This window comes from Vicia villosa, linkage group LG2 (genome assembly GCF_029867415.1).
Source record: "Vicia villosa cultivar HV-30 ecotype Madison, WI linkage group LG2, Vvil1.0, whole genome shotgun sequence".
Taxonomy (NCBI): Eukaryota; Viridiplantae; Streptophyta; class Magnoliopsida; order Fabales; family Fabaceae; genus Vicia; species Vicia villosa.
Window position 1 is genome coordinate 160,856,423 of NC_081181.1, and position 24,223 is coordinate 160,880,645.

General features: G+C 28.6%; 3 protein-coding genes and 1 long non-coding RNA gene across 9 annotated transcripts; 1 reads left to right on the forward strand and 3 right to left on the reverse strand.

The window, feature by feature from the left end:
- The first annotated feature begins 747 nt into the window (after window positions 1-747).
- On the forward strand, window positions 748-4,549 carry LOC131647266 (WAT1-related protein At3g28050-like). The gene is made up of 8 exons (XM_058917177.1): window positions 748-961; window positions 1,362-1,600; window positions 1,723-1,788; window positions 2,324-2,437; window positions 2,527-2,758; window positions 3,179-3,337; window positions 3,490-3,641; window positions 4,215-4,549. Exons 2-8 carry the CDS (start codon window positions 1,407-1,409, stop codon window positions 4,393-4,395), a joined length of 1,098 nt encoding a protein of 365 aa, XP_058773160.1. The 5' UTR covers window positions 748-961; window positions 1,362-1,406; the 3' UTR covers window positions 4,396-4,549.
- A 2,733-nt stretch (window positions 4,550-7,282) lies between these two features.
- On the reverse strand, window positions 7,283-9,296 carry LOC131647267 (F-box/LRR-repeat protein 13-like). 2 transcript variants are annotated; one of them, XM_058917178.1, is made up of 3 exons: window positions 8,349-9,296; window positions 8,069-8,229; window positions 7,283-7,643 (listed from the first exon to the last, which is right to left on the reverse strand). In XM_058917178.1, exons 1-3 carry the CDS (start codon window positions 9,288-9,290, stop codon window positions 7,577-7,579), a joined length of 1,170 nt encoding a protein of 389 aa, XP_058773161.1. In that variant the 5' UTR covers window positions 9,291-9,296; the 3' UTR covers window positions 7,283-7,576. The 2 variants fall into 2 exon arrangements, with proteins under 2 accessions (XP_058773161.1, XP_058773162.1); XM_058917179.1 differs by lacking the exon at window positions 8,069-8,229.
- A 5,698-nt stretch (window positions 9,297-14,994) lies between these two features.
- Window positions 14,995-17,229, reverse strand: LOC131647268 (F-box/LRR-repeat protein 13-like). The gene is made up of 3 exons (XM_058917180.1): window positions 16,152-17,229; window positions 15,871-16,031; window positions 14,995-15,438 (listed from the first exon to the last, which is right to left on the reverse strand). The coding sequence occupies exons 1-3, from the start codon at window positions 17,085-17,087 to the stop codon at window positions 15,372-15,374; spliced, it is 1,164 nt and encodes a 387-aa protein (XP_058773163.1). The 5' UTR covers window positions 17,088-17,229; the 3' UTR covers window positions 14,995-15,371.
- Window positions 17,230-21,991: 4,762 nt separating this feature from the next.
- On the reverse strand, window positions 21,992-23,923 carry LOC131647269 (uncharacterized). Of its 5 annotated transcripts, none has more exons than XR_009297767.1 (5): window positions 23,708-23,923; window positions 23,037-23,603; window positions 22,906-22,935; window positions 22,524-22,772; window positions 21,992-22,382 (listed from the first exon to the last, which is right to left on the reverse strand). It is a non-coding gene; the product is annotated as an uncharacterized LOC131647269 (long non-coding RNA). The 5 variants fall into 5 exon arrangements; XR_009297766.1 differs by having other exon boundaries at window positions 23,037-23,154; window positions 23,438-23,923; XR_009297764.1 differs by having other exon boundaries at window positions 22,524-22,640; window positions 22,724-22,772; window positions 23,037-23,923.
- Window positions 23,924-24,223: the final 300 nt, after the last annotated feature.

Consider the following 24,223-nt stretch of genomic DNA (forward strand, 5'->3'; position numbering starts at 1 on the left):
TGCTTAGTTATTTTCATATGTGTTTATTATGATTCTCTATCGAATCTTTCAGCTAAAATTTTCACACTAATAACATTCCATCCAATTTCATTACTCACCTTCCTTTTTTTTCTATTGAATTGGGACGGAATAACATTTTTTATTACATTCCATCTTAAAATATCTAAATAATAAAATGAAATATTTATCATACTCCATTATTCTATTTCACTCGACTCATGTGATTTTGATATATCAAAACATAGCCTTAATAAGGTCGAAGTGAGTTTAGGATGAGAGTTTGACACCTCTATTAGGAAAATCCTAAAGTCCCACATTAATTGGAGATAGAATATTTAAAAAGTTTATATAGAGTGGCACTCCTCACCTTACCAATCGATTTTGTAAGGATGAGTTAGGTCAAACTCTAATAAGATATCAAAGTACATCGATCAGACCATGGGCCGCCCACCGTTAATATTCACACACCAAGTCCAAAAAAAATGCTGAACGTGAGAGACTGTATTAGTAAGATCCTAAAGTCTCACATTAATTAGAGATAGAGCAATGATATTTTTTATATAGAGTGACACTCATTACCTTATCAACTAATTTTGTAAGGATAAGTTAAGTCAAACTCTAATAACTTTATTGTTAAAATAAAACAAAACAGTAAAATTAAAATCGCCCCGATCTTATTGGTTTAGATTATTTGCATTTGAGATGTGAAATATTACTCACCAATCTTATTCCATTATGATATGAGCAGCACACAAGTGTGAAACCTTTCACCTCCACAAACTCAATGCCGCCACCTCACCAATTTTTCTCCTCACTCTTCCACCTTCACTTCGTCCGTTTGAACCAGTCACCGCAACCAGCTTGAAAAAAATGAGATTTCAACAACAACAATCTCACCGATCGTATCCTGCGAAATTGAACCAATCGCATTGTTGCTTTGCCATCACATTCATTACTAATGGTAAGTTATGGTAATTTAATTACTATCGTTTTTTATCTTCATCAAATAAATTAATATCAATTCTTTTTTTTGCCACCTTCAATTGAATAATGTATAATGGTTTTAAATTAGAGTAGTACAACTAGAAATAATTAAATTTACATTTAACAGTCAAAATAATATTTATTTATTTTAAAATCAAGTTCCTATAAATACAAATAATATTTTATGTTCTAACCAAATTAGGATATTGACGGTGAAAAAATAATTTCTATGAAAAGATTTTTATGAAAAGTTTTTTATCATTATTATTATGCAGCACATGTTTTATATAATATGATATCAATTAGATTAAAAGTTTCAATTTCAATTTTGGGAATTTGGTCAAAATCTAAACCTCATCCTCGTTAACATCTCACAGAAATTCTGAATTTCTACACGGTTTGTGATAGAAATCACAATAAAGATGAGAAAAAGATGGTCTTTTTACATGGATTTTCTACCAGTTATTGTGATTATAAGCTTTGAATGTGTTGACATGGCTTTACTCGCTTTATTCAAAGCAGCAACACTTCAAGGGATGAACAATCATGTCTTTATTGCCTATGCTTATGTTGTTGGTACTTGTGTTCTCTTACCTGTCACTCTTTTCACCAGAAGGTTCAATGAAATTAATATGTCACTGTGATTTCGTCAATTTGACTGTCATTTGAAACACACACTTGTCTCATATTTCATTTGACTAATTACTTCATGTGTTTTCTTCTCATGTCCTTTTGCAGAGCAAGAGTGGTTCCTCCACTTACTTTCTCCATAATATGGAAAAGTATGCTTCTTGGAGCATTAGGGTAATGTCAAACTGACCTTATACTTCACTACAATATTTGATTATAATGTTGTTGTGATATGAATCGATATTTACTGCAATATTTTTGGAGACATTGTGTAGGTTAATTACTGTTCAACTATGACAAAATAATTAGTGATCCTATATAACCACGTTTTAACAGTGATAAAATTTTTATAAGACCCTATTTAAATACAGTTTAACCGTGACAGATTTTAGGTCCTGTGCGGTAGCCCGTATTGCACGGCGGCCTCAGAAACGACCATGATAATTATGAATACATATCAATTGATAATTATGAATTTTAGTTTACTAGTAATTTTTTCTCCGGTTGGCATAATCTTTTATCTTTTGGTGAAATTTTACTTACCTTTGAGTTGATTTTCAGATTAACAAGATTCCTTTCTTTTTTGAAAACTGAAGGGTTAAGTTAAGGCCAAAAAGTATTATTAGTTTTGGTTAAAGTGGTCTGATTAATTTTATGCTTGTGATGACTTGTGTTTGATGTTTTGGAATTGTATGGTGCTGTTATGCAGAAGTGGATCTCAAATTCTGGGTTATATTGGTATTAATTATAGTTCTCCAACACTTTCTTCAGCAATTGCTAATCTGGTACCTGCTTTCACTTTCATGCTGGCTGTCACTTTCAGGTTTGATCATTAATATATTAAAATTTTTCAGATTCTTACTTTGTCTATTGCCCACTTATTTTGTTTCCTCTTATCATTTTGCAATTAAGGATGGAAAAGTTAGCTTTGAAGAGTAGAAGTAGTAATGCTAAAGTAGTGGGAAGCATAATATCAATAGCAGGTGCTTTTGTATTGACTTTTTACAAAGGAAAATCCATCTTGAATTCCTCACCACTTCATCAACCAATTGGCTTTCTCAACTCAGTGGATTCAAGTTGGGCCATTGCTGGCATTATTCTAACAGTTGACTACTTTCTGCTTTCACTATGGTATATATTACAGGTAGGATTTTGCAAAATGAGAGATCAATAATTGACTACTATTTGTCCGTGAAGCCTTTACACAAACATAAACACCAGACACCACACTAACATGTAAATATATCGATAATGGTTTGAAAGAAATGGAAGTGATTGACTGCAACTACACGTGTCATTGAAAGACACCAACACATGTCAGACACCAAATATGTTTTTAATATGAAGTGTTGGTTATTTATTAGAATGTGTGACAATTGACTTTTTAAATTTTCTCATTGGCCTAAACACATGTTGTTAGTATTACTCTTCTCTAAATTATGCTTACTCGTTTTTCTGAAAATGCATTTCCTTTACAAAGAAATATTTCTTCATTTCTTGTTATTTAATGAGAGCTTCAAATATTTAGCTTTAACAAGTTTCCGTTCCTATATCTATTTGACAGGTACATATCTTGAAAGAGTTCCCAGATGAACTAACTTTAGTCTTGTTATATTCAACAACTGCAACCATCATATCAATAGTTGTAGCTTTGTTATCAGTTCCAAATGCAAGTGCTTGGAAAATAGGACTAAATCTCTCACTCATCTCCATTGTTTCTTCTGTAAGATACACTGCAAACTACTGCTACACTTTGACCAAAAATTTGATTTGTGTTATTTTGACACCCATATTTGATATCAACTTAGATCATAACTAAAAAAAATTTACTCCTCTCAAGCTTGTGCAGTTTATCGATGACATTTTTTTTCCCAGGGAATATTTGGAAAGTTAGTAGGCAATCTAATTTACGCCTGGTCAGTTCACTTAAAGGGGGCTGTCTATGTAACATCATTCATGCCACTCCAAATTGCTATTTCTGTTATCTTGGGAGTTATATTCCTTGGTGATACACTTCATATTGGAAGGTATGGTCATTTCTCTATTCTTTCTTAAAACATGGGGAACAAATATATTAGGTTCCCACCAAATAGGATTGTTCATGGTTCGGTTTAAGAAGAATTATCAAATCAAACTTAAATGAACTATTACTCAATTGGTATAAGGTTTATGTACTAGTTCTGAGGTTCTGAACCTAACCGAACCAAAAATACATTTCAAAAAACCGGAACTGATTTTTTGTGAAACTGTACCAAATTGTTTTATTAACTGATAATTAACACTTTTGAAACCAAATAAAAAACCAAACCAAAAAGAATATTAAGACTGTTTTAGAAAACCAAACTGCACTGAAAATAACTGAATTGTGATGGATATTTCATGAACTAAACCAAAATCACATTTCTGTTTTATTCTGCATGATTTTGTTTGGTTTTTCAGTTCAGCTTTTGGTTTTTCTGCTAAGCCGTACTACTAGGGGAAGAAGCATGGGAAAATAGATTTACAGTCATATATTTACTACCAGAGACTGTTCATAGCATAAATGCTTATCATACGGTTGTTGAAGTGCTCGTTTGTGTAATTTCTTTTGCATTTTGCAGTATAATTGGAGCCATAATCATCTCAATTGGCCTTTATGGTGTATTATGGGGCAAAGCAACAGAAGAGATAGAGGAAGATGTTGATAGTCTGCAGTCACCATCTACATCTACTGAGAATGCACCTCTGTTGCTAAATTATGGAACTCAAACTTTTGAAAAGAAAATAGATGGAAATGTATAAAAACATGATTATTAAATCAGAGATTCAATTAAACACTAGAATTCTTATTAGTCTAGTCATGAATCAAATTTTTCTATGAATAGCAAGATTTGTGCACAATAAAATATGACATTTTAAGTAAAAACTAGTTTTGGTCCTAAAGTCTCTTTATAAGCTTGTTGCCAAAGTAATTGTAATTAGGTTGTCTCAGGTTATGGACAATCTCATCTCTTCAAATTAATCGAATTTTTTTAAGGGTAGATTGTTAGTGGATAGGTTGGTGGATTTTGAAAAACTGAAAAAGCTTTTCTCATTTTAAAGGTGGATTTTGAAAAACGCATGTTTCAGTTAGTTAGAGCTTTACTGATTATATACTTGTCAAGTTTGGTTTTAATGTTATGTTAAGATCTTGGATCTGTGCCCGTGTCTTTTTTGGCAGTCTCGCATTTTTGTTCAACGGTTGTCTGATCCAAAAAATTAGCGTCTATAGGGGGTTGAAACAAGGTCACCCCTTGACTCCTTTCCTTTTTCCTGCTTGTGGTTGAAGGGTTGAATGATTTTTTTACTAGAGTTGTGGACTTCGATCTTTTCTCTAGGTTTAGAGTTGGCTCCTTAGATTTGCGAGTCTCCCATCTCCAATATACAGATGATACCGTCATCTTGACAAATGCTTTGTTTGATAATTTTTGGTCGATTAACTATATTCTTTGGGGTCTTTTGAGCTGACTTTGGAACTTCGTTTTAATATTGAAAAGAGTAGTCTTATAGGGGTTAATGTGGATCCTGTGGAGGGTGAGAGGTTCTAGGATCCTGTGGAGGGAGAGAAGTGGAACTGATATTTGTAGTTTTGAAAAAAATTAAACGTAAAAAAACATATGAATTCTTTACTTTCTCTTTAATCAAGATTATAAGAATAAAATAACCCTCTCACCCTAAAATAGGATTTGCAATATGCAATGATGAGAGATTAGTATGTTATTTATAATAAACCTAATATACTAAACTCATGAACTATTTTACAAATATCCATTACAAGCTAACTTAAACAATTTGACATAACAAATAGACCCAATTAGCCATGCTAACAAACCTAACATTTTCGGAAATTGCATGCTTGAACATACTTCGACTACAACATACGCTAGAATTCGATCCAATATCTCACATTTGCATTAAACATCCACCCGTGGAAGTTGTCGTTAAATTTGTCTCTTGGACTACTGGAAGTTTGAATTTCGAATTCAAAATGTTATTTCATCAAATGGATCAAGACTCGAATCGTGAACGGAATCACTTTTCTTATAAGTATTTTAAGCACTCTCAGATACGCTTAAGGTATTTTAATTTGGTTTTTGCTTGAAATTTAGAGCTTTCATATTTTTTTTGGCTTTATACCAGCGGTTTAGTCCGGTTCGGGGGCGAGTTCTGGCATCAAGTGGTTCCATCCCCCTCCCGATCGCAGTTGCGGGGGATCGAACCGTGGTTTTCCCTACCAAGCCCAGCGTCAATCACCACTGGACCAACTAACGATTGGTTTAGAGCTTTCATTTTTGTGTAATATACTTGCATTATTTTTTATTGACTAGTCTTAAATGATCATAATTCACTTTCATTACTCATTGCTTAGATTCTCAACTTAACTCCGGATTCATGGAAGATTGATTCCCTTATTTACACCGTCTGAAGTTCCTGAAAATAGAAACACATGAATTTTCATCTCTACCTGATGGAACAAAAGATTTTTTGCTTCAAAACGCACCTCACCAAAGAAAGTCATTTTCCAATGTAAATGTGCATTCAACTTTTAAATACAATTGTTTAATTTAGCTCTTCTTTTTTTTTGTTTCCCTTACTCTCTCTTGTTATAACTTATAGTATAAGCGAATTAATTACCAGTTGTTTTTGCATTCAATAATATTTGATGACACAAAAAATATATCTAATCAAACCAATTCAACAAATATAGACAATTGAGGAAAAGTAAAATTTTAGTTTAAAAGAATGGTAGTTGACAACATGGACTGTGTGAATTATTTTTCAAAGTAGAGGAATCAATTTCCCTCTAATCTTAAATGATTCCAAACACACAACATTGTCCTTTTGTTTTAATCCTTTCCAGCTCCATTTGTTCAAACTGAACTACCTTGGACAATTTTTCCTTGAACCATATATACCTCAATTTGCAATTCTATGCTTTCAGGCAACATGAGTTAATAGACAAAACACTTATTTTTTCCTATAAATTCATAACAACTTTCATAAGTAATAAAGTAGACAAAAAGTATTCAAAGAACACAATTATAAGTTCTCTTTACTGTTAATTTTGTGTAAGATTTAAAAATAAATCATCTCGTTGCAACAATGCATTGAAAAGAAGAACATAATCACTACCTTCAAGGATTATGTTTCTTGCATCCAGAGGATCACTGTGAAAAACTCTATGACTTTTAACCTTTCCATAAGTCATGCATTTCACTGAGTCAACTAATTTTGTACTTCGGTAGCATCTTTGGGAGCCAAATAAAATAAAATATTAAATAAAACAAATGAATGTGGATTATGTTAAGGAACATATACATCTTGAAAAGTATAAAACATACAAAAGTTAATGTGTGCCCCAAAAACATAAGTTAATAAATTATTTGTAGAAATATTCTCTTAGAATGTGTGCATTTAATTTTTTAAAATTTTAAATATGATTTTATTACACTTCTTTTTTATTTTTCCTTCTAATTATAATATCATTAACATGTTAGTTGTTAATTCGTTTGAAAAAACAACAATCTCCTATTATGGTAGGATCATGTAGCGTAACATAATCACTACAACACATAGGTGTACGGTCCAAATTCAACATAGAAGGATCAAACACATGACACAAATGTTGAAATGTACAAATCCTCTTGACAAAGAAAATAAAAAATGTTGAAATATATAAATCCTGTTGACAAACAAAATAAAAACCATAATTCAATAAGTTGTAAAGAAAATAAATAAGTTTTAATAATGCTATCTAGCTATGAAAAGATGTCTCTCTTGGAAAAATTGCCTTAGTCACTGCATACACGCATATTTTGATCTCTTGGACATAAAATCCTATGTAGCATCGACAGTGTCTAAATCAGACACCTGCACCCTGCACCGACATTTGTCATTACTTTATTTTTATTCATTTTCTTAAATTGTTACTGGTGTCGGTTTGTCAGTATCTGTATCGGAATTGCTTTATACGTCTCCGATCTTCTTTGGCTAAATCCTTCAAACTAGGTCTATAAAATATAGAGGCAATATATGTTACATGATGCAAAAAAATAGTGAGAATGATATCAATCAAAACTAATAAGGTGTACTGAAAGAAAAATGAATAAAAATAAATAAAATAAAACACAAACTAGACAACAAATATAATAGTTTAAAATCCAAAATAAAAAAAAAATCAACAAGGTATTAAGTATGACTCATGTTATTAAGAGTAGAGAATTCGGGAGTGCAATGGCTTAAGAGGTATTATTGTAAATTGAGCCCCAAATAACCCAAATAGTTTAAGTTGAGATTAGATCAAGTCATGTCTAAAACCCATATAACTTGTAATTTATCCATTTATACTAAGTTATAATAAGAGAGAATAAGGGAAACAAAAACAAAGAAAAAGCTAAATTAAACAATTGTATTTAAAAGTTGAATGCAAATTTACCCTGGGAAAATGACTTTCTTTGCTGACGGTGCATTTTGAAGCAAAAAGTCTTCTCTTCCATTGGGTAGAGATAAAAACTCATGTGTTTCTATTTTCAATAACTTCAAGTTATGTAAATAAGGGAAATCAATCTTCCATGACTTTGGAAATAAGTTGAGAATCTAAACAATGAGAAATGAAGTTGAATTAAGGTCATTTAAGTCAAGTCAATAAAAAAAATGCAAATATATTAAAAAATAATGAAAACAGTAAATTTTAAGCAAACACAAAATTAAAATACCTTAAGAGTGTTTGAAGTGACTGTGAATGATTCCATAAGGGCAAGCTCAAGAAGCCAATTTGATAGAATTGAAGGAAATTTTGCGACTTTTTTAGAAGTTAAACCTATCCTTACATGTTTAATATAAGAGAAATTGGTATTGCTAATGTTATTGTGCCCAGATAGATTTTGAAAAGGATTACCAGTAAAATTAAAGCTACAAAGATTTGGGGTAGATAATTTAAATTTGTAAGACTCGTAACTGAGAGGCAATACTATTGTTAAATTAACAAGCGTGACGCTTGATATAAAGAGGCTGTCTTCAACATTGGTTATATGATTATAAAGTGGGCAATCTTTAATGATCAAAGTATTCAAACTTTGAAATACCGAGAAGGGGTCAGCATAGCCATCATCTGTAGTGCAGAGTAAGGTGAAGAATCCTAAATACAAGTAGGTTAATGCAGGAAATTGAAGAGAATTTGGAAATACTGGTCCTTGTCTACCCCAATGATTAATTTCTTGGCATGCAATAAGTTTAAGAGAGGTTAGAGAATGATATGAAAAGTTAGTGCAAAGTGGAAAGTGTTCGAGACTACAAGGCACGGACATATCTAACCGTTGGATATTGTGTGAAAATAAGTATTTTATGATCCTTTTGAGCAGCTCAGCATCAAAATAGCGGAAGCATTCAAAATTGAGAGCTTGCAGAGAGGATTTACCAGTGCGAAAAGAGAAAAATTGAGAAACGAAAGTAGCAAAACTTTCGATAGATTCAAAGTTTCTGTGATGCAAAGTAACAACGGACATATGTTTCCAGATATTCTTCCATCTTGTGGAGAGGATGGATAATTGAACAGCTCGATAGACTTCCAAATTAGACAAAATTTGAAGCAAAAGACAGTCAGGTAAAGCACTGATTCTGTCTTTACCATGATAACGTCTCCTTGTTTTCATTCTCATGCAACTCAAAAACTGATAAATAAATATAAACCTTTGCCTTTGCAAAAATCTTACTATCACCAACCTTGCAGGCTGACGGAACACCACGGATCGACAGCGGCGCTAGGAATGACGGCTGGAATCTAACGATCAACAGAGAGGCGGAGCTAAGGACGACGGCAGAAACTGGAGCGAGACAAAGGCTTATGCTTTTTGAGATTGATAAGTGTTAAAATAAAAAGCAAACTCAAATATAATTTTAGACCTAATTCACTGTCACTATAAAAGTTCTTTATATTCTCATAAAATTATAATTATAAGTTTAAGAGAGAAATGTATATCATAACTCATTATTTGATACATTATTTATTCTATTAACCACTGTTAACTTGTGTATTTTTTGTTTGTATCTCAAATTCTCAATCACCATGTTCTTGGCATCCTTACTATCATCCACCAATTTTTTGTTTATGTTTTATTTCTATTAAGCTTTATTTCTATTAAGCGTGACAAATTCAAAACCACAAATGTGTCTAAATAATTCATCAACAAACACTTAGTCTCTTGGAATTTTTTTTCAAATACATAATTTGTAGTTTATGAGCCGCTTGACTATGGAAGACCATTAATAAAAGGATAAATATAAACAAAAATAATTTGTCATCATACATTCTAAACAAAATAAAATATTTTTGATTTTTCTTGTGTGGAAAATGAGTAACCTATTCTTTTCCCTCTACTATGATTTAAATAGGAAAAAAAATGATTTTTTAACTATTCAATAATAAAAAATTGAAAAAAAAAATTTATTTAAATTATTTTATTATTTTATTGAAAAGTGTCCACTAAAACCATAACTGTATACTCCATATCTACTTTCTACCAGGTATTTTAAAAACCATACAAATGGGGAATAATTAGTATAATGGATAATGTATTACTATTTACATAGTCATTCATTTTTAAATACTATTCTTAAATTTTTATAGGAATGCCAATTTTATTTTATTACTAATAAAGTAACAAGAGGTTGATAGTAGTGTTTTTTTTTAATAATTTTTACGTATGTGTATAAAATAAATAAATAAATAAAAGAGTAATCAAACAAATATTTATATGTAAACACAAAGCGCATATGAGGTTTATGATATGTAAAAAAAAAATGAAAAATTACAAAATATTATTTCAACAGTTTTAATAAAAGGAAGTACTTATTTGATTGAAAGTAGATATAGAATTATAATAGAGTTTAAAATTTACAATCACTTTATATTTCAGACGTATATAATATTCATTCTCATATTATCTTAATGACTTCAATAATCATATTTAAAATATGAGAAATGGAGAAAAATAAATTATTTTACAAGATATATTGATGCTATCATTGTTCTAGGTGGTGGTGTGGATGACTTGCATACATGACTCTAAAATTCATATTTATTATATGAGAGTGGATGAAAATGAGAACTAATCAATTGTGTATGATTAAATTAATATTTATTTTTAAAGCATTAACTGTATTTGATAATTTATTTAATTAAAATTTTGAAATATTTAAAATTTTAATTAAAATTAAAATTTAGAATGTTAGATTAAATTCAAAATTAAATTATCAATCAAGAGTGTGCAAAGTTTACATCTAAGATATTTAACTTACTTCATGATTGGATTTCTTGATACAAAAACATCACTTACTTCATGATTAGATTTCATGATACAAAACTACAGACTGATGCGACAATGTAACTTATGTGTAATTATTACTATTTTAAGAGAATATGGTTTCAAGATTATTATGCGAGTTGTTTGATAAACAAAAAACCAATAAAATGTAAAAGATGGAAATATCTGAGCTAGAGAGTTGTTGAAGTTAGATTGCAATAGCTATACTTGTCTTGTTAAAAGTACAAATGTGTGACAACTTCTTGTGGTTAAGGGTTGTCAAAGGCTTTAAGGTTGGTTGTGAGGTTGAAATCTAGCTCACACAAGGGTGAGAAGCCCTGTCTGCGTGTATTTTAGTATTAGCGTTTGGTTTTTTTCTCTATCGCGATATTGAGGTATTTATAGCAACACATGGCTTGGATCCAAGACCTCTTAGGATATACCAATACCTCTGGGGATGAGTAGTTGATTCCCCAAAATTCAGGGAGCGTAGTTGATTTTGCTGACTCCTTTTATATCGTTGTTGACTAAATATACTTTATCCACACGATCACGCGTTATGGCCAATGACATGAAGGATTCATACACCCTATCCAAAAGAGGGGCACTTAAACCAAAAAGGGGTGATCTAAAAGGAATGATAGGAAAAGTGTATGCTTCCTCCATGCCCCCAAGGTCCTTTCCAATTACACCACTTCAATATTTTAGTTATCAATTCATATCAACGCCTATTGCTCAAAAACATTTCCCATGTCTGAAATAACGCCGTGATAATTTCATATTGTTTATTCAATCATCTACCAACCTAATAAACAATATAATAACATTAAGATTCAACGGTATATGTGAATACCAAATCTAAATTTATCTCTAGAGTTTACCTTTTGATAGATGATTACCTAGGTCTAAACCCAAAGAGCACTTCTTAGGAATGGTCTAAGTTTACATATTGTGTTAGAAATGATCAAGTTAGGTTTAAGAATAATGAATATCTTTGATCTAAACCTAAGAGTGTTTCTCATTATCAAATAGATTTACAACCATTTTACACATGTAATAAATATTAAATGAAAGTGCAAAGATCAAGTATGATTGAATAATTAAAACAGGTATAGTGCCATGATCACAATAATACAAAATAATGTAAGTGAACTATAACTAAACTAAAAAACTAAAAAAATACAAAACCTCGCTCTCACTTGTATTGCAAGTGAACTATAACTAAACTAAAAAAATATAAAAAATCGCTTCTAAAATCTTTATCGTTGGCCTTATTTATAGAACTCTAAATATGTGTTCATTCACAAAGTGAAGGATAACTCGCTTAGTGAATTAAGCTTTTCTGCTTTCTTCACGCAAAGTAATGTTTGACCCTGCCTTTGAACCACCTTTAATTTGTTAGGTGGGATGAGATTCGCCTAGTGAATTTGCTTTGGTTTGCAAGCCAATATTTTTTCTTGGATTCGTTGGCCAAGGATAAATTTTCCTAGTTAATTGAGTATGACTTTGAACTTCAAGTTCTTCGGTTCCTTGTTCCATTTGGCTATACTTTTAATCCTTTTTTCTTGACTTTGCATCCATTAAAATGGTTATAACTAAAACTATTTATCATTTATAGGCTAGTCAATAAGAAAAAATAACTTAGAGACTCCCCCCCCCCCCTTAAAAATCATGAAATCATTTAGTCAAGCCCTATCCAATGTGTGTGGTCTAGGCTCGGTCCTGTGCAGGAGCAGTAGGCTCTACAGCACAAGCCCCCAAATTTTGAAGGGCTCCAAAATTTTAAAAAGTCTAAATTTTTACATTAATATTAATAAATATAAAAATTAATAAATTAAAAAAGTGTTATGGTAATAACTCAATATATTAAAAAATGAGATTGATCAAAAGTCAAAATAATTATAATTATATTTTTTTATTAATATATAATTATATTTATGATGTGTTATTTTTAATTATTATAATTATATTTTTCTTATAAAAAATTGGACTACTTTTTTAATTAGAACGAAGCCTCCAGTTTAATTGGACCGACCAAAGTTTGGTCAAGCCCTATCTCAAAGACGACCAAGTGGATATTGAAATACCTGAAGATTTATAAATAACTAGGTTGGAAGCTTGTAAACATAATTTATATGGATGGATTTTTGGCCTATGGATAGTATGCCTTTGACGGTGGTTTCCTTGAAGAACAAGTTAGTGTCGTTGTGGAAGAGTCTCTCTATATGGGATAACTTCCTCAGGGAAATATTTTTACGAGTTTTCTTTCTCTTCACTTGAGGATGTGAGGGTATTCAGGTCTTCCCCTTTGTGGAACTTGGATCTGGGATACCTGAAACTCTTTGATTGGACAAGGGACTTCTACCCTAATTTACAAAATAGTACCTCAACTTAAGTTAGGGATGGACAAATTTCAACCAAACGATTCAAACCGACCGACCTATTATGATTTTGTGCAAATGGTTTGGATTGAATCGGATGTCGGGTTGATTTAGTTGCTTAATTTGGATAGTATAAGGTTGATTCGGTCGAGCTCGGATGATTATTTTGAATCCGTCAAAAATCGAACCTGACCGAACTCAACTAATATTTAATTTATTATTATTTTTATTTTTATTATAATATATTAATCCATTTTAAAAATGAAGTTCAATAATGTTATGATATTTACATTTTATAATCTAATAATGACATTGTTTATTCACAAGAATACAAGAAAATGCAATACAAAATTTTAATTGTTATTTACTTTGTGATAAAAATATGACAATGATCAAATTAATGTCAAATGATGTTGAAAATATTATCACGTAATAATAACTTTTTCAATTATAAAAATATAATCTTATTTTATGCTATTCTAAAATTTTGATAACTTTTTTTTTTAAATTAAAAAATAAATGTTACTGAATTTTATAAGAATTAATTTTTATGGATTTAATTTAATAAATATTAAACGGATTAAATCCACCTGATTTATCAGATAAACTGATCTAACCAGATCCGACAAAATCAAAATTTTATCGGTCAGAATTAGAGTTTTAAAGTGAAACCGCAATTTGCGTCAGATTTAAGTTTTGGACTTGATATCGACCCAAACCAACCGATTGTCCAGCCCCAGCTCAGATTTGAGTGAGATTTCATGTTCTCTCTCAAGTGTATTGAAAGTATCACATTTTATTTTCCATACCAGTCGATGTTGGAACTATAATATGTACATATGATATTACTTCTAAGCCTATGTTTGACAATACCTGTGGACATTTTGTTAGAGTGTTAGTTGAAATAGATCATACTCAAACCTTAAGACACAAGGTGTTTGGTTGAAAATTTTTCAAAGTAGAGGAATCAATTTCCCTCTAATCTTAAATGATTCTAAACACACAACATTTTCCTTTTGTTTTAATCCTTTCCAGCTCCATTTGTTCAAACTGAACTACCTTGGACAATTTTTCCTTGAACCATATACCTCAATTTGCAATTCTATGCTTTCCGGCAACATCAAGTTAATAGACAAAACACTTATTTTTTCCTATAAATTCATAACAACTTTCATAAGTAATAAGTAGACAAAAAGTATTCAAAGAACACAATACTTATAAGTTCTCTTTACTGTTAATTTTGTGTAAGATTTAAAAATAAATCATCTAGTTGCAACAATGCATTGAAAAGAAGAACATAATCTACCTTCAAGGATTATGTTTCTTGCATCCAGAGGATCACTGTGAAAAACTCTATGGCTTTTAACCTTTCCATAACTCATGCATTTCACTGAGTCAACTAATTTTTTGTACTTCAGTAGCATCTTTGGGAGCCAAATAAAATAAAATACTAAACAAAACAAATGAATGTGGATTATGTTAAGGAACATACATCTTGAAAAGTCTAAAACATACAAAAGTTAATGCTTGTCCCAGAAACACAAGTTAATAAATTATTTGTAGAAATATTTTCTTAGAATGTGTACATTTAATTTTTTTTAATTTTATATATGACTTTATTACCCTTTCTTTTTTTTTCTTCTAATTATAGTATCCTTAACATATTAGTTGCTAACTCGTTTGAAAAAACAACAATATCCTATTATGATAGGATCATGCGGCGTAACATAATCACTACAACACATAGGTGTACGGTCCAAATTCAACATGGAAGGATCAAACACATGACACAAATGTTGAAATAGACAAATCCTCTTGACAACAAAATAAAAGATGTTGAAATATATAAATCCTCTTGACAAACAAAATAAAAACCATAATTCAATAAGTTGTAAGGAAAATAAATAAGTTTTAATAATGCTATCTAGCTATGGAAAGATGTCTTTTGGACATAAAATCCTATGTAGCACCGACAGTGTCACCTGCACCCTGCACCGACATTTGTCATTACTTTTAATTTTACTCATTTTCTTAAATTGTTACTGGTGTCGGTTTGTCAGTATCTGTATCGGAATTGCTTTATACGTCTCCGATCTTCTTTGGCTAAATCCTTCAAACTAAATCTGTAAAATATAGAGGCAATATATGTTACAGGATGCAAAAAAATTAGCGAGACTATATCAATCAAAACTAATAAGGTGTACTGAAAGAAAAATGAATAAAAATAAATAAAATAAAACACAAACTAGACAACAAATATAATAGTTTAAAATCCAAAATAAAAATAAAAATAAAAATCAACAAGTATGACTCATATTATTGAGTTATTAAAAGTAGAGAATTCGGGAGTGCAATGGCTTAAGAGGTATTATTGTAAATTGAGCCCCAAATAACCCAAATAGTTTAAGTTGAGATTGGATCAAGTCATGTCTAAAACCCATATAACTTGTAATTTATCCACTTATACTAAGTTATAACAAGAGAGAATAAGGGAAACAAAAACAAAGAAAAAACTAAATTAAATAATTGTATTTAAAAGTTGAATGCACATTTACCCTGGGAAAATGACTTTCTTAGCTGACGGTGCATTTTGAAGCAAAAAGTCTTCTCTTCCATCGGGTAGAGATGAAAACTCATGTGTTTCTATTTTCAATAACTTCAAGTTATGTAAATAAGGGAAATCAATCTTCCATGACTTTGGAAATAAGTTGAGAATCTAAACAATGAGAAATGAAGTTGAATTAAGATCATTTAAGTCAAGTTAATAAAAAAAAATGCAAATATATTAAAAAATAATGAAAGCAGTAAATTTTAAGCAAAAACAAAATTAAAATACCTTAAGAGTCTTTGAAGTGACTGTGAATGATTCCATAAGGGCAAGAAGCCAATTTGATAGAATTGAAGGAAATTTTGCGACTTTGTTAGATATTAAACTAATCCTTACATGTTTAATATAAGAGAAATTGGTATTGCTAATGTTATTGTGCCCAGATAGATTTTGAAAAGGATTACCAGTAAAATTAAAGCTACAAAGATTTGGGGTAGATAATTTAAATTTGTAAGACTTGTAACTGTCAGGCAATACTATTGTTAAATTAACAAGCGTAACGCTTGATATGAAGAGGCTGTCTTCAACATTGGTTATATAATTATAAAGTGGACAATGTTTAATGATCAAAGTATTCAAACTTTGAAATACCGAAAAGGGGTCAGCATAGCCATCATCTGTAGTGCAGAGTAAGGTGAAGAATCCTAAATACAAGTAGGTTAATGCAGGAAATTGAAGAGAATTTGGAAATACTGGTCCTTGTCTACCCCAATGATAAATTTCTTGGCATGCAATAAGTTTAAGAGAGGTTAGAGAATGATATGAAAAGTTGGTGCAAAGTGGAAAGTGTTCGAGACTACAAGGCACGGACATATCTAACAGTTGGATATTGTGTGAAAATAAGTATTTTATAATCCTTTTGAGCAGGTCAGGATCAAAATAGTGGAAGCATTCAAAATTGAGAGCTTGCAGAGAGGATTTACCAGTCCGAAAAGAGAAAAATTGAGAAACGAAAGTAGCAAAACTTTCGATAGATTCAAAGTTTCTGTGATGCAAAGTAACAACGGACATATGTTTCCAGATATTCTTCCATCTTGTGGAGAGGATGGATAATTGAACAGCTCGATAGACTTCCAAATTAGACAAAATTTGAAGCAAAAGACAGTCAGGTAAAGCACTGATTCTGTCTTTACCATGATATCGTCTTCGTCTCCTTGTTTTCATTCTCCAAACTGATAAACCTTTGCCTTTGCAAAAACCTTACGATCACCAACCTTGCAGGCTGACGGAACACCACAGTTTGACGGCGGCGCTAGGGATGACGTCTGGAATCTAACGATCACCGACCTATGGTTAGCAATTTGATGGATAAAAGCAAACAATATAATTTTAGACCTAATTCACTGTCACTATAAAAGTTCTTTATATTCTCGTAAAGTTATAAAAAAAAATAATCGACATATCCAAATATATGGATATATAGTTAATAAATAATATTTATTTGATTTTTGGAGATTAAATAGTATAGTATAAGTAGATTGTATGATAAAATAAAAAATAATGGAGATATGCAAAACAAAATATGACATATGAATATATAGTTAATAAATAATATAGATGAGTAATTTATCTGATTTGGAATAAATTAAATAGTGTAGTATAAGTAAATTGAATGATAAAATAAAAACATTAATTGAAAATATGAATTGTTAAAGTATTAAAATATTTTACATTTTAAAGATACTAGCGGAATACGCGTGCTATCGCACGGGGCCGTTTGGATTTAATATTACGTGGATAAGATCTATCTTATAAAGTTATTCCGTATATTATTTAAACAATACACATTTTAATTGGATGACTATCGGAAAAAAAATTAAACATGTAGTATGTTAAATAAAATATATGAATAAAATATATATACATATATATTGTTTACAATTATAAATTTAACGTGTATGAATTTGGTCATTAAAAATAATGCATATAAGAATTATAATAATTGATAAATAAATAAATAAAATAGATAGTTTTGTTATGGAAAAAAATAATTAAAAACAATAATTGGAAGATACTCTTTTTAATTAAATGCAAATTTACTATCAACATCTTTTACAATTAAACATAATAATTGGAAAATTTTAAAATTAAATTAATGTATTATCTAATTGTAAGATTTTAATTAGTAAACACAATAATTAAAAATATAAATACGTTCACATCTACCCGTGAATCCAGATTAGTTAACAAACCTCAGTTAATTTTTCTATCATAATTGTCTCATGTTCTTTTATAAAAAAACAAATATTTATAAAATTTTATAGCATAAATGATAACATTTTATCATAAAAAACATTAACATTTTTTGATGAATTAATATTTTTATACAATTTACTATATTTAAATAATACTTTTAATTATATTTAGTATATTACTATAATTTTAAAAAGAAAAATAAATGTAATCGTAAATTTTGAATACTAAATTTAAAATTATATTTAAAAAATTAAATACTTAAACATTAAAGTAAAATTTTGAATATCAATTTCAGAATACAAAATATATAAATTTATTATGTATAATTCCTTTTTAAGTTATAAATATAGAAATAAATGATGAATAAAAAGTTATAAATATGGATTAAAAAGGTATGTATAGATTAAAAAAATAAAATAAAAATCTATGTTAAATTAATTCGAAAATAAAAAATTATGAAAATTTCATAATCTACATTTTATTCTCATTTATACAAATGATTGTATAAATAGATAAATTTATTACTTTCATAAAATTATTTGTAACTTTTACCCGTTTATAAAAAAAAATTTATAGCTTATTCAGTTTATAAAATTAACTATATTAATAAATTTTTATCTTTTATTATTATTTTTCATGATTACCATTTATCATATGACCATTATTATTGTAGTTATCATTTGACAACCTTTAAGATTTTAGAAAAATTAAATATTTGAATTCAAAGTCCACTTTTCATCTCCCGTACGACCTTTTCAAATTAGTTACATTGAGCACTAAAAATTTTGTTTTAATAGTTATCCTAAATTGCATTTTTATTGTTAATATTAATTGTATGATGAATAAAATAAATAACTTAAAAATATTAATTCCCCCAATATAACATACTTCAAAAAAAACTAAAACTCAACTTTAATATTGAAATAAAATCAAAAATACATCTTTTCCCATATTGTAAAAGAATGTCGTTTTAAAAAAATTGGATAAACAATATACATTAAAAAATAAAGTAACACTTACTTTTAATTTATGATAAAATAATTTTTTAACTTCTATATTATAAAAAACTTTAGTTTAAAATTTTTATTTAGTTTTAGTATTTTTATAACTTAGAAGATTAAAAAATGTTAAATTTTATAATTTAATATTTGAATGTGGGCACCAACTATAATTTATAAATTGGTTCACTAATTGAGGCCAAACTTTTTAAAATAGATGGTAATGTTTTTAATTTAAACGTGTTTCATATTCTTATTAATTTTCTCATAAAAATCCTCACATTAAAAAAATATATTTTATTTCGAAAAAAGAATCTCTAATTTTAAATTTGTATAAATGATTAAAACAAAACTAATTTGTAGTATTAAGAACCTAAGGACCAATATATGTTATAAAAATATCACATTAAAATAAATAATTAATAAATTGTAATTACAATATTAAATGATATTTTAACCTTTATCATAGATGTTATAATTTAATTGCATTTAAGATCTAAACTATTAAAAATTGAAATTTAAACTTAAAAAACTACATTAAAAATTTGCATTTATTAAATGATAATTTGACCATTATTATATTATTAATTATTTGAATTTGCATTGAAAATTAATTGAATTATTCATCAATATGGTAATTTACATTTATTATTTTTTTAAAAATGCTATATGGAAAAATTTAAATTTCCTCAATAAATGAATAAAATATTTATTGTAGTAATAAGGGATATGTACAAATATCATAAAATGATTGATTTATAAAAATATTTATTGATAACTTATTTCCGTTTATAAAAATAATTATATCAATAATAGACTTTTTCCAATTTAAAAAAATATTTGTAACTTATTTTCGTTTATTAATATAATTGTATCAACAATAGTATTTTCCGTTTTATAAAAATATTTATAACTTATTTCTGTTTATAAAAAAAATTATTATTAAAAATTATTAAAGGATTTTCATTAATTTTTTTAAAAATATTTATTCTTCATACAAAAACATGTTGTGGCTTTTAGTTGATTATTAACAAAGAAATAAATAAAATAATAATAAATGTATATATAAATATATAAATAAAAATAACATTTTCAAATTGAGATCAGGTAAACAAAATCATTACATTAACTCATTATTTAATCATATTTTTTGTATTTATTAAATTTCAACTTATTAATTAATAACTAATTCTTATTTATCATGAATACAATGTTTAAAAAAATAATTGATGAATGATAAAACATAGAAAACCACTAATACGCGCGTATAAAAACATGTTAAATGTGTAAATTTTGGAATACAAAACATATAAATTTATTATGTATATTACTTTTATAAATTTAAAAACAAATGATGAGTAAAAAGTGGCAAATATTGATTAAAAATGTATGTATAGATTATAAAAAAAATACAAAATCCTTTTATGGCATAAATTTATTCAATAATTATATCTTGTAATTATAAATTATTTTATGGCATTTTATGACATAAATTTATTCTATAATTATATCATGTAATTATAAAACAAATTAATTATAATTACTAAAGAAGATTTTATGGATAAATTGTCATAATAGGACTTCTATAATATATATGGAAGAAACTGATTCAAAATAGATGGTAATTTTTTTAATTAAAATGTGTTTTATATTCTTATTAATTTTCTCATAAAAATCTAAAACTTAATAAATTAATTAAATATTAATTTGACAATTATTATTGTAGTTAATATTTAATTGGGTTTAAGATATAAAAAAATTAAAAACTGAAATTAAAACCTAAAAAAATGCATTGAAATGAGTGAGAATTTGAATTTGGATTTAAAAATAAGTTGACTATTCATAAATATGGTAATTTATATTTATTATTGTTGCAAAAATGATATAATATTAATAATTTTATAAAAATTTAATGATATACATTTTTTTCTATTTTAAAGTAAATAATCTTTAATATTTTTATACGTATTTAGAAATAGAGTATGTAATATTACAAATTATAAATTAGTTTTTGCATTTTCACAAAATATTTTTTTTAAAAGTTTAAAATAAATAAAAATTTATATTTAGAGTGATAACATTTTAAAAAATATTTTTAGTTAAGATGTTTTAAGCATATCTACACATACAAAAGAACAAAATAAATAAATCAAAGACTGCTTTTATAAAACAATTATTTATAAGAGTTTCATTCTCACTTTATAGCATTTTAGATTTATTTACATTTTGTCACTTTCTAGAATTTTATTTAAATTTACTTTCCATTTTAATATTTTACATAACTCTAGATTATTAGGATTTTTTTTCACTTTTTAGGATTTGATTTTATTAATTTTAGATTTATATTTTAATAGTACCATTATAAGCATTGTTAGAAAAACACTAAAAAAATATAAATTCAGACGCGTCGTTATGCTTTTCATAAATTTGTTGGTCCAAACCTCATTATCATTATTATCATGCCATGGTACCAGGTAGAAAATAAACATTCTAAGTAATAAAATCATATATTCATCAATCAAATTTCAAACCTTCCAAAAATCAATTTTCTCAATCACAAGCAATCTCTAAATTCATTGTTGATTTAAGCTGTAATATTTCCTTTCCAAAACTTACAAAATTTGATCCCCAAGAGTGAGTTGAATCAAATCTGATCAAATCTTCAAAAACTAAATCAAATCTCAAAACCATCTCTTTATTATTCATTTGCCAATTATGTTAAGGATTGAAATTACAAAAAAAAAAATAGTGGACCAAATACATCAAGCTGAGAGGCTGTTAAGATTTTGATTCCAATCAAACAAAATCATTTCAGAATAAATTAATTAATCAACATTTAGACCTATAAATTTTTTCTATAAAAAGGATTTGGAATTATCAATAGGGAGAGGATAAAATTAATTGAAAGATATACACTCTGAAACAAAATAAACCTTATTCAAACCTCACCATCCCACCTTCAAAGTAACATAAACTTCACAGCCTGTCTCTACAAACATAACCTATTACACTAAACTCATCACGATCCCTTCAAAAACACACTGCATATCGTTTACAACATAATAATTACATTTCTCAACAATATTCATCCTCCATATTTCATAATCCCTACATAATTTCGTCAACACTTGGTGGACATACTTGAAATAGCTTGTGTGTGCTGTTCCTTCAAAAAGTCGTCTGCTTTCTTTAAAGAGTTCCGAAAATGTGCCGAACACAACCATCACCAGCAGAATCGAAACAACCATAATCAACACATTTTTTACTGAAATCATACATATAATTTTCATGTAAATACTTGAGAGTATAACAAAAAATTATGCAGACATGAAAATAATTTGAGAAGCGAAAACAAATTTACAATTTGAAACAAATCAATTGTAAGAAGAATAAAACAAAATCTTACCTTTTGAACTTTATTTGATCCTCTTCTGACTAAGAAGCAGAGAAATTGGGAGTTAGGGTTCAAGAACATGCTCTTAAGACAATAGTGATGGATTCAAATCCTTTGCGTTAAGGTAAGCTTGTTAGAACGAAATGAAAATGTCATAAGAAACTACACGTCTTGAGCGAACTTGCAGCATAGAAATAACCAAATTTCAATACCTCAAACCATGCAATTCAACATATAAATCAGCTACACGTCTTGAGCGAACTTGCAACATAGAAAACATATTGATCAAAATGATATAATTGAGCAGCAGGATTATAAGAAAACATAATAATCTGCAGTATGTCCTAATATGATTTGATAAGAAAATGGCAAAAACTGTTTTGAGAAAAACTACCTTCTCACACTCACTGGATCCTTCAACTATCTTCCAACATGCAAAATCAAACCAAACCAAATTCAACCATACTCACATTCAGTTCAATTTATTCAAAACCATGTCGAGTAAAAACAGGGCATACACATTACCTTAAACCATTCGAAGCAAACTTCAGCCCTGCATCGCTGCCTGTAATTGAATCTACACCGAAAAAACGTAGATGGTCCAAGTCGAGCTTATGAGTCCAAATACACATTCAAACCGGACCTGCACCAGTAAAAAAACTAAATCCGTATCAGCTCGAAAAACCTAAATGAAGAGTACTTTGTGGAGAAAATATATGAAAGCGAAAATGCAAAGCCAAATCATGTCATCCCAACTCTTCGATTCCTTGGTGAATGAGGTCTGGTAATCTTCAATCCCTAACTAACAGAAGTTACAACTTAAAAAGAAGAATGAAAGAGTTATGAGTTTACGTCAACATCAAGATATTCGAGAACAATAGCTAAGTAAACAGGAGCATCGATACCATCATATTGAGCATATCTACCTTTCTTAAAGTAACAACCAATTTTTCCGACGGGAAATTGAAGTCCGGATCTGACGGATCTGGTCATAGCTTTCTTCGTTGGTCCTCCTCCTTTCCTTCCCCTCAGACACGCTTTCTCAAACTTCATACTCTTCCTTCTTCATCTTCCTGTTCTCACAAATAGATTCTGTCATTTTATTGAAAACAAATGAGTCAAAGAAAATACTTGAGAAAGCAACATAAAACAAAAATTAAAACCATTATTGTTCAGATCTGAAAAATTAAACCAACAATAGTGGTTCCAATCATTAAATAAAATGGGGATTTGAGACCCTTCTTTTCAAGCATATCATTTCTTCTATGGAGGAAACAGTCTGAACAAACAAAATATGTGGAAAAAGGAAAATGATGGAGGAAAACGAAATCTGGAGGGATAAGAGAGTGAATGAGGGAAAACATAAAGAGGGAGAAGAAAAAGAGAGACGTGAGAGAGAGAAAGAAAAATTGTTATTAGTGACACTGCATTTGTAATTGTTTGGAATAAATAAAGTTGGGATAATGATAGCAATAATAACTTAGGTAATGACAAAAAATTTGAAAAACGTGTGGGAAGTTGTGTGCATGTCTTTGAATACTGTGTGGAACAGTTTTTCACGCTAATATTTATTGGTCTGCAGAGTAATGAGTGTTTTTTGCCCCAAAACCTTGATTATTTTGTGGGATAATGGATGTAATTAAAATAAATTAAAAAGGTATTAAAAAAGCAACAAAAAATATTATCTCGACATGTCAGCAAATTTTGAATTA

What these genes read in the sequence shown, in the direction of transcription:
- LOC131647266 (XM_058917177.1), top strand. Translation starts at nt 1,407, where the DNA reads ATGAGAAAAAGATGGTCTTTTTACATGGATTTTCTACCAGTTATTGTG. An exon ending in GTCACTCTTTTCACCAGAAG is followed by an intron (nt 1,601 to 1,722) that starts GTTCAATGAAAT and finishes GTCCTTTTGCAG; the next exon opens with AGCAAGAGTGGTTCCTCCAC. An exon ending in GATACACTTCATATTGGAAG is followed by an intron (nt 3,642 to 4,214) that starts GTATGGTCATTT and finishes TGCATTTTGCAG; the next exon opens with TATAATTGGAGCCATAATCA.
- LOC131647267 (XM_058917178.1), bottom strand. Translation starts at nt 9,290, where the DNA reads ATGAGAATGAAAACAAGGAGACGTTATCATGGTAAAGACAGAATCAGT. An exon ending in TCACTTCAAACACTCTTAAG is followed by an intron (nt 8,230 to 8,348) that starts GTATTTTAATTT and finishes CTCATTGTTTAG; the next exon opens with ATTCTCAACTTATTTCCAAA. An exon ending in AAGAAAGTCATTTTCCCAGG is followed by an intron (nt 7,644 to 8,068) that starts GTAAATTTGCAT and finishes TATATTTTATAG; the next exon opens with ACCTAGTTTGAAGGATTTAG.
- LOC131647268 (XM_058917180.1), bottom strand. Translation starts at nt 17,087, where the DNA reads ATGAAAACAAGGAGACGAAGACGATATCATGGTAAAGACAGAATCAGT. An exon ending in TCACTTCAAAGACTCTTAAG is followed by an intron (nt 16,032 to 16,151) that starts GTATTTTAATTT and finishes CTCATTGTTTAG; the next exon opens with ATTCTCAACTTATTTCCAAA. An exon ending in AAGAAAGTCATTTTCCCAGG is followed by an intron (nt 15,439 to 15,870) that starts GTAAATGTGCAT and finishes TATATTTTACAG; the next exon opens with ATTTAGTTTGAAGGATTTAG.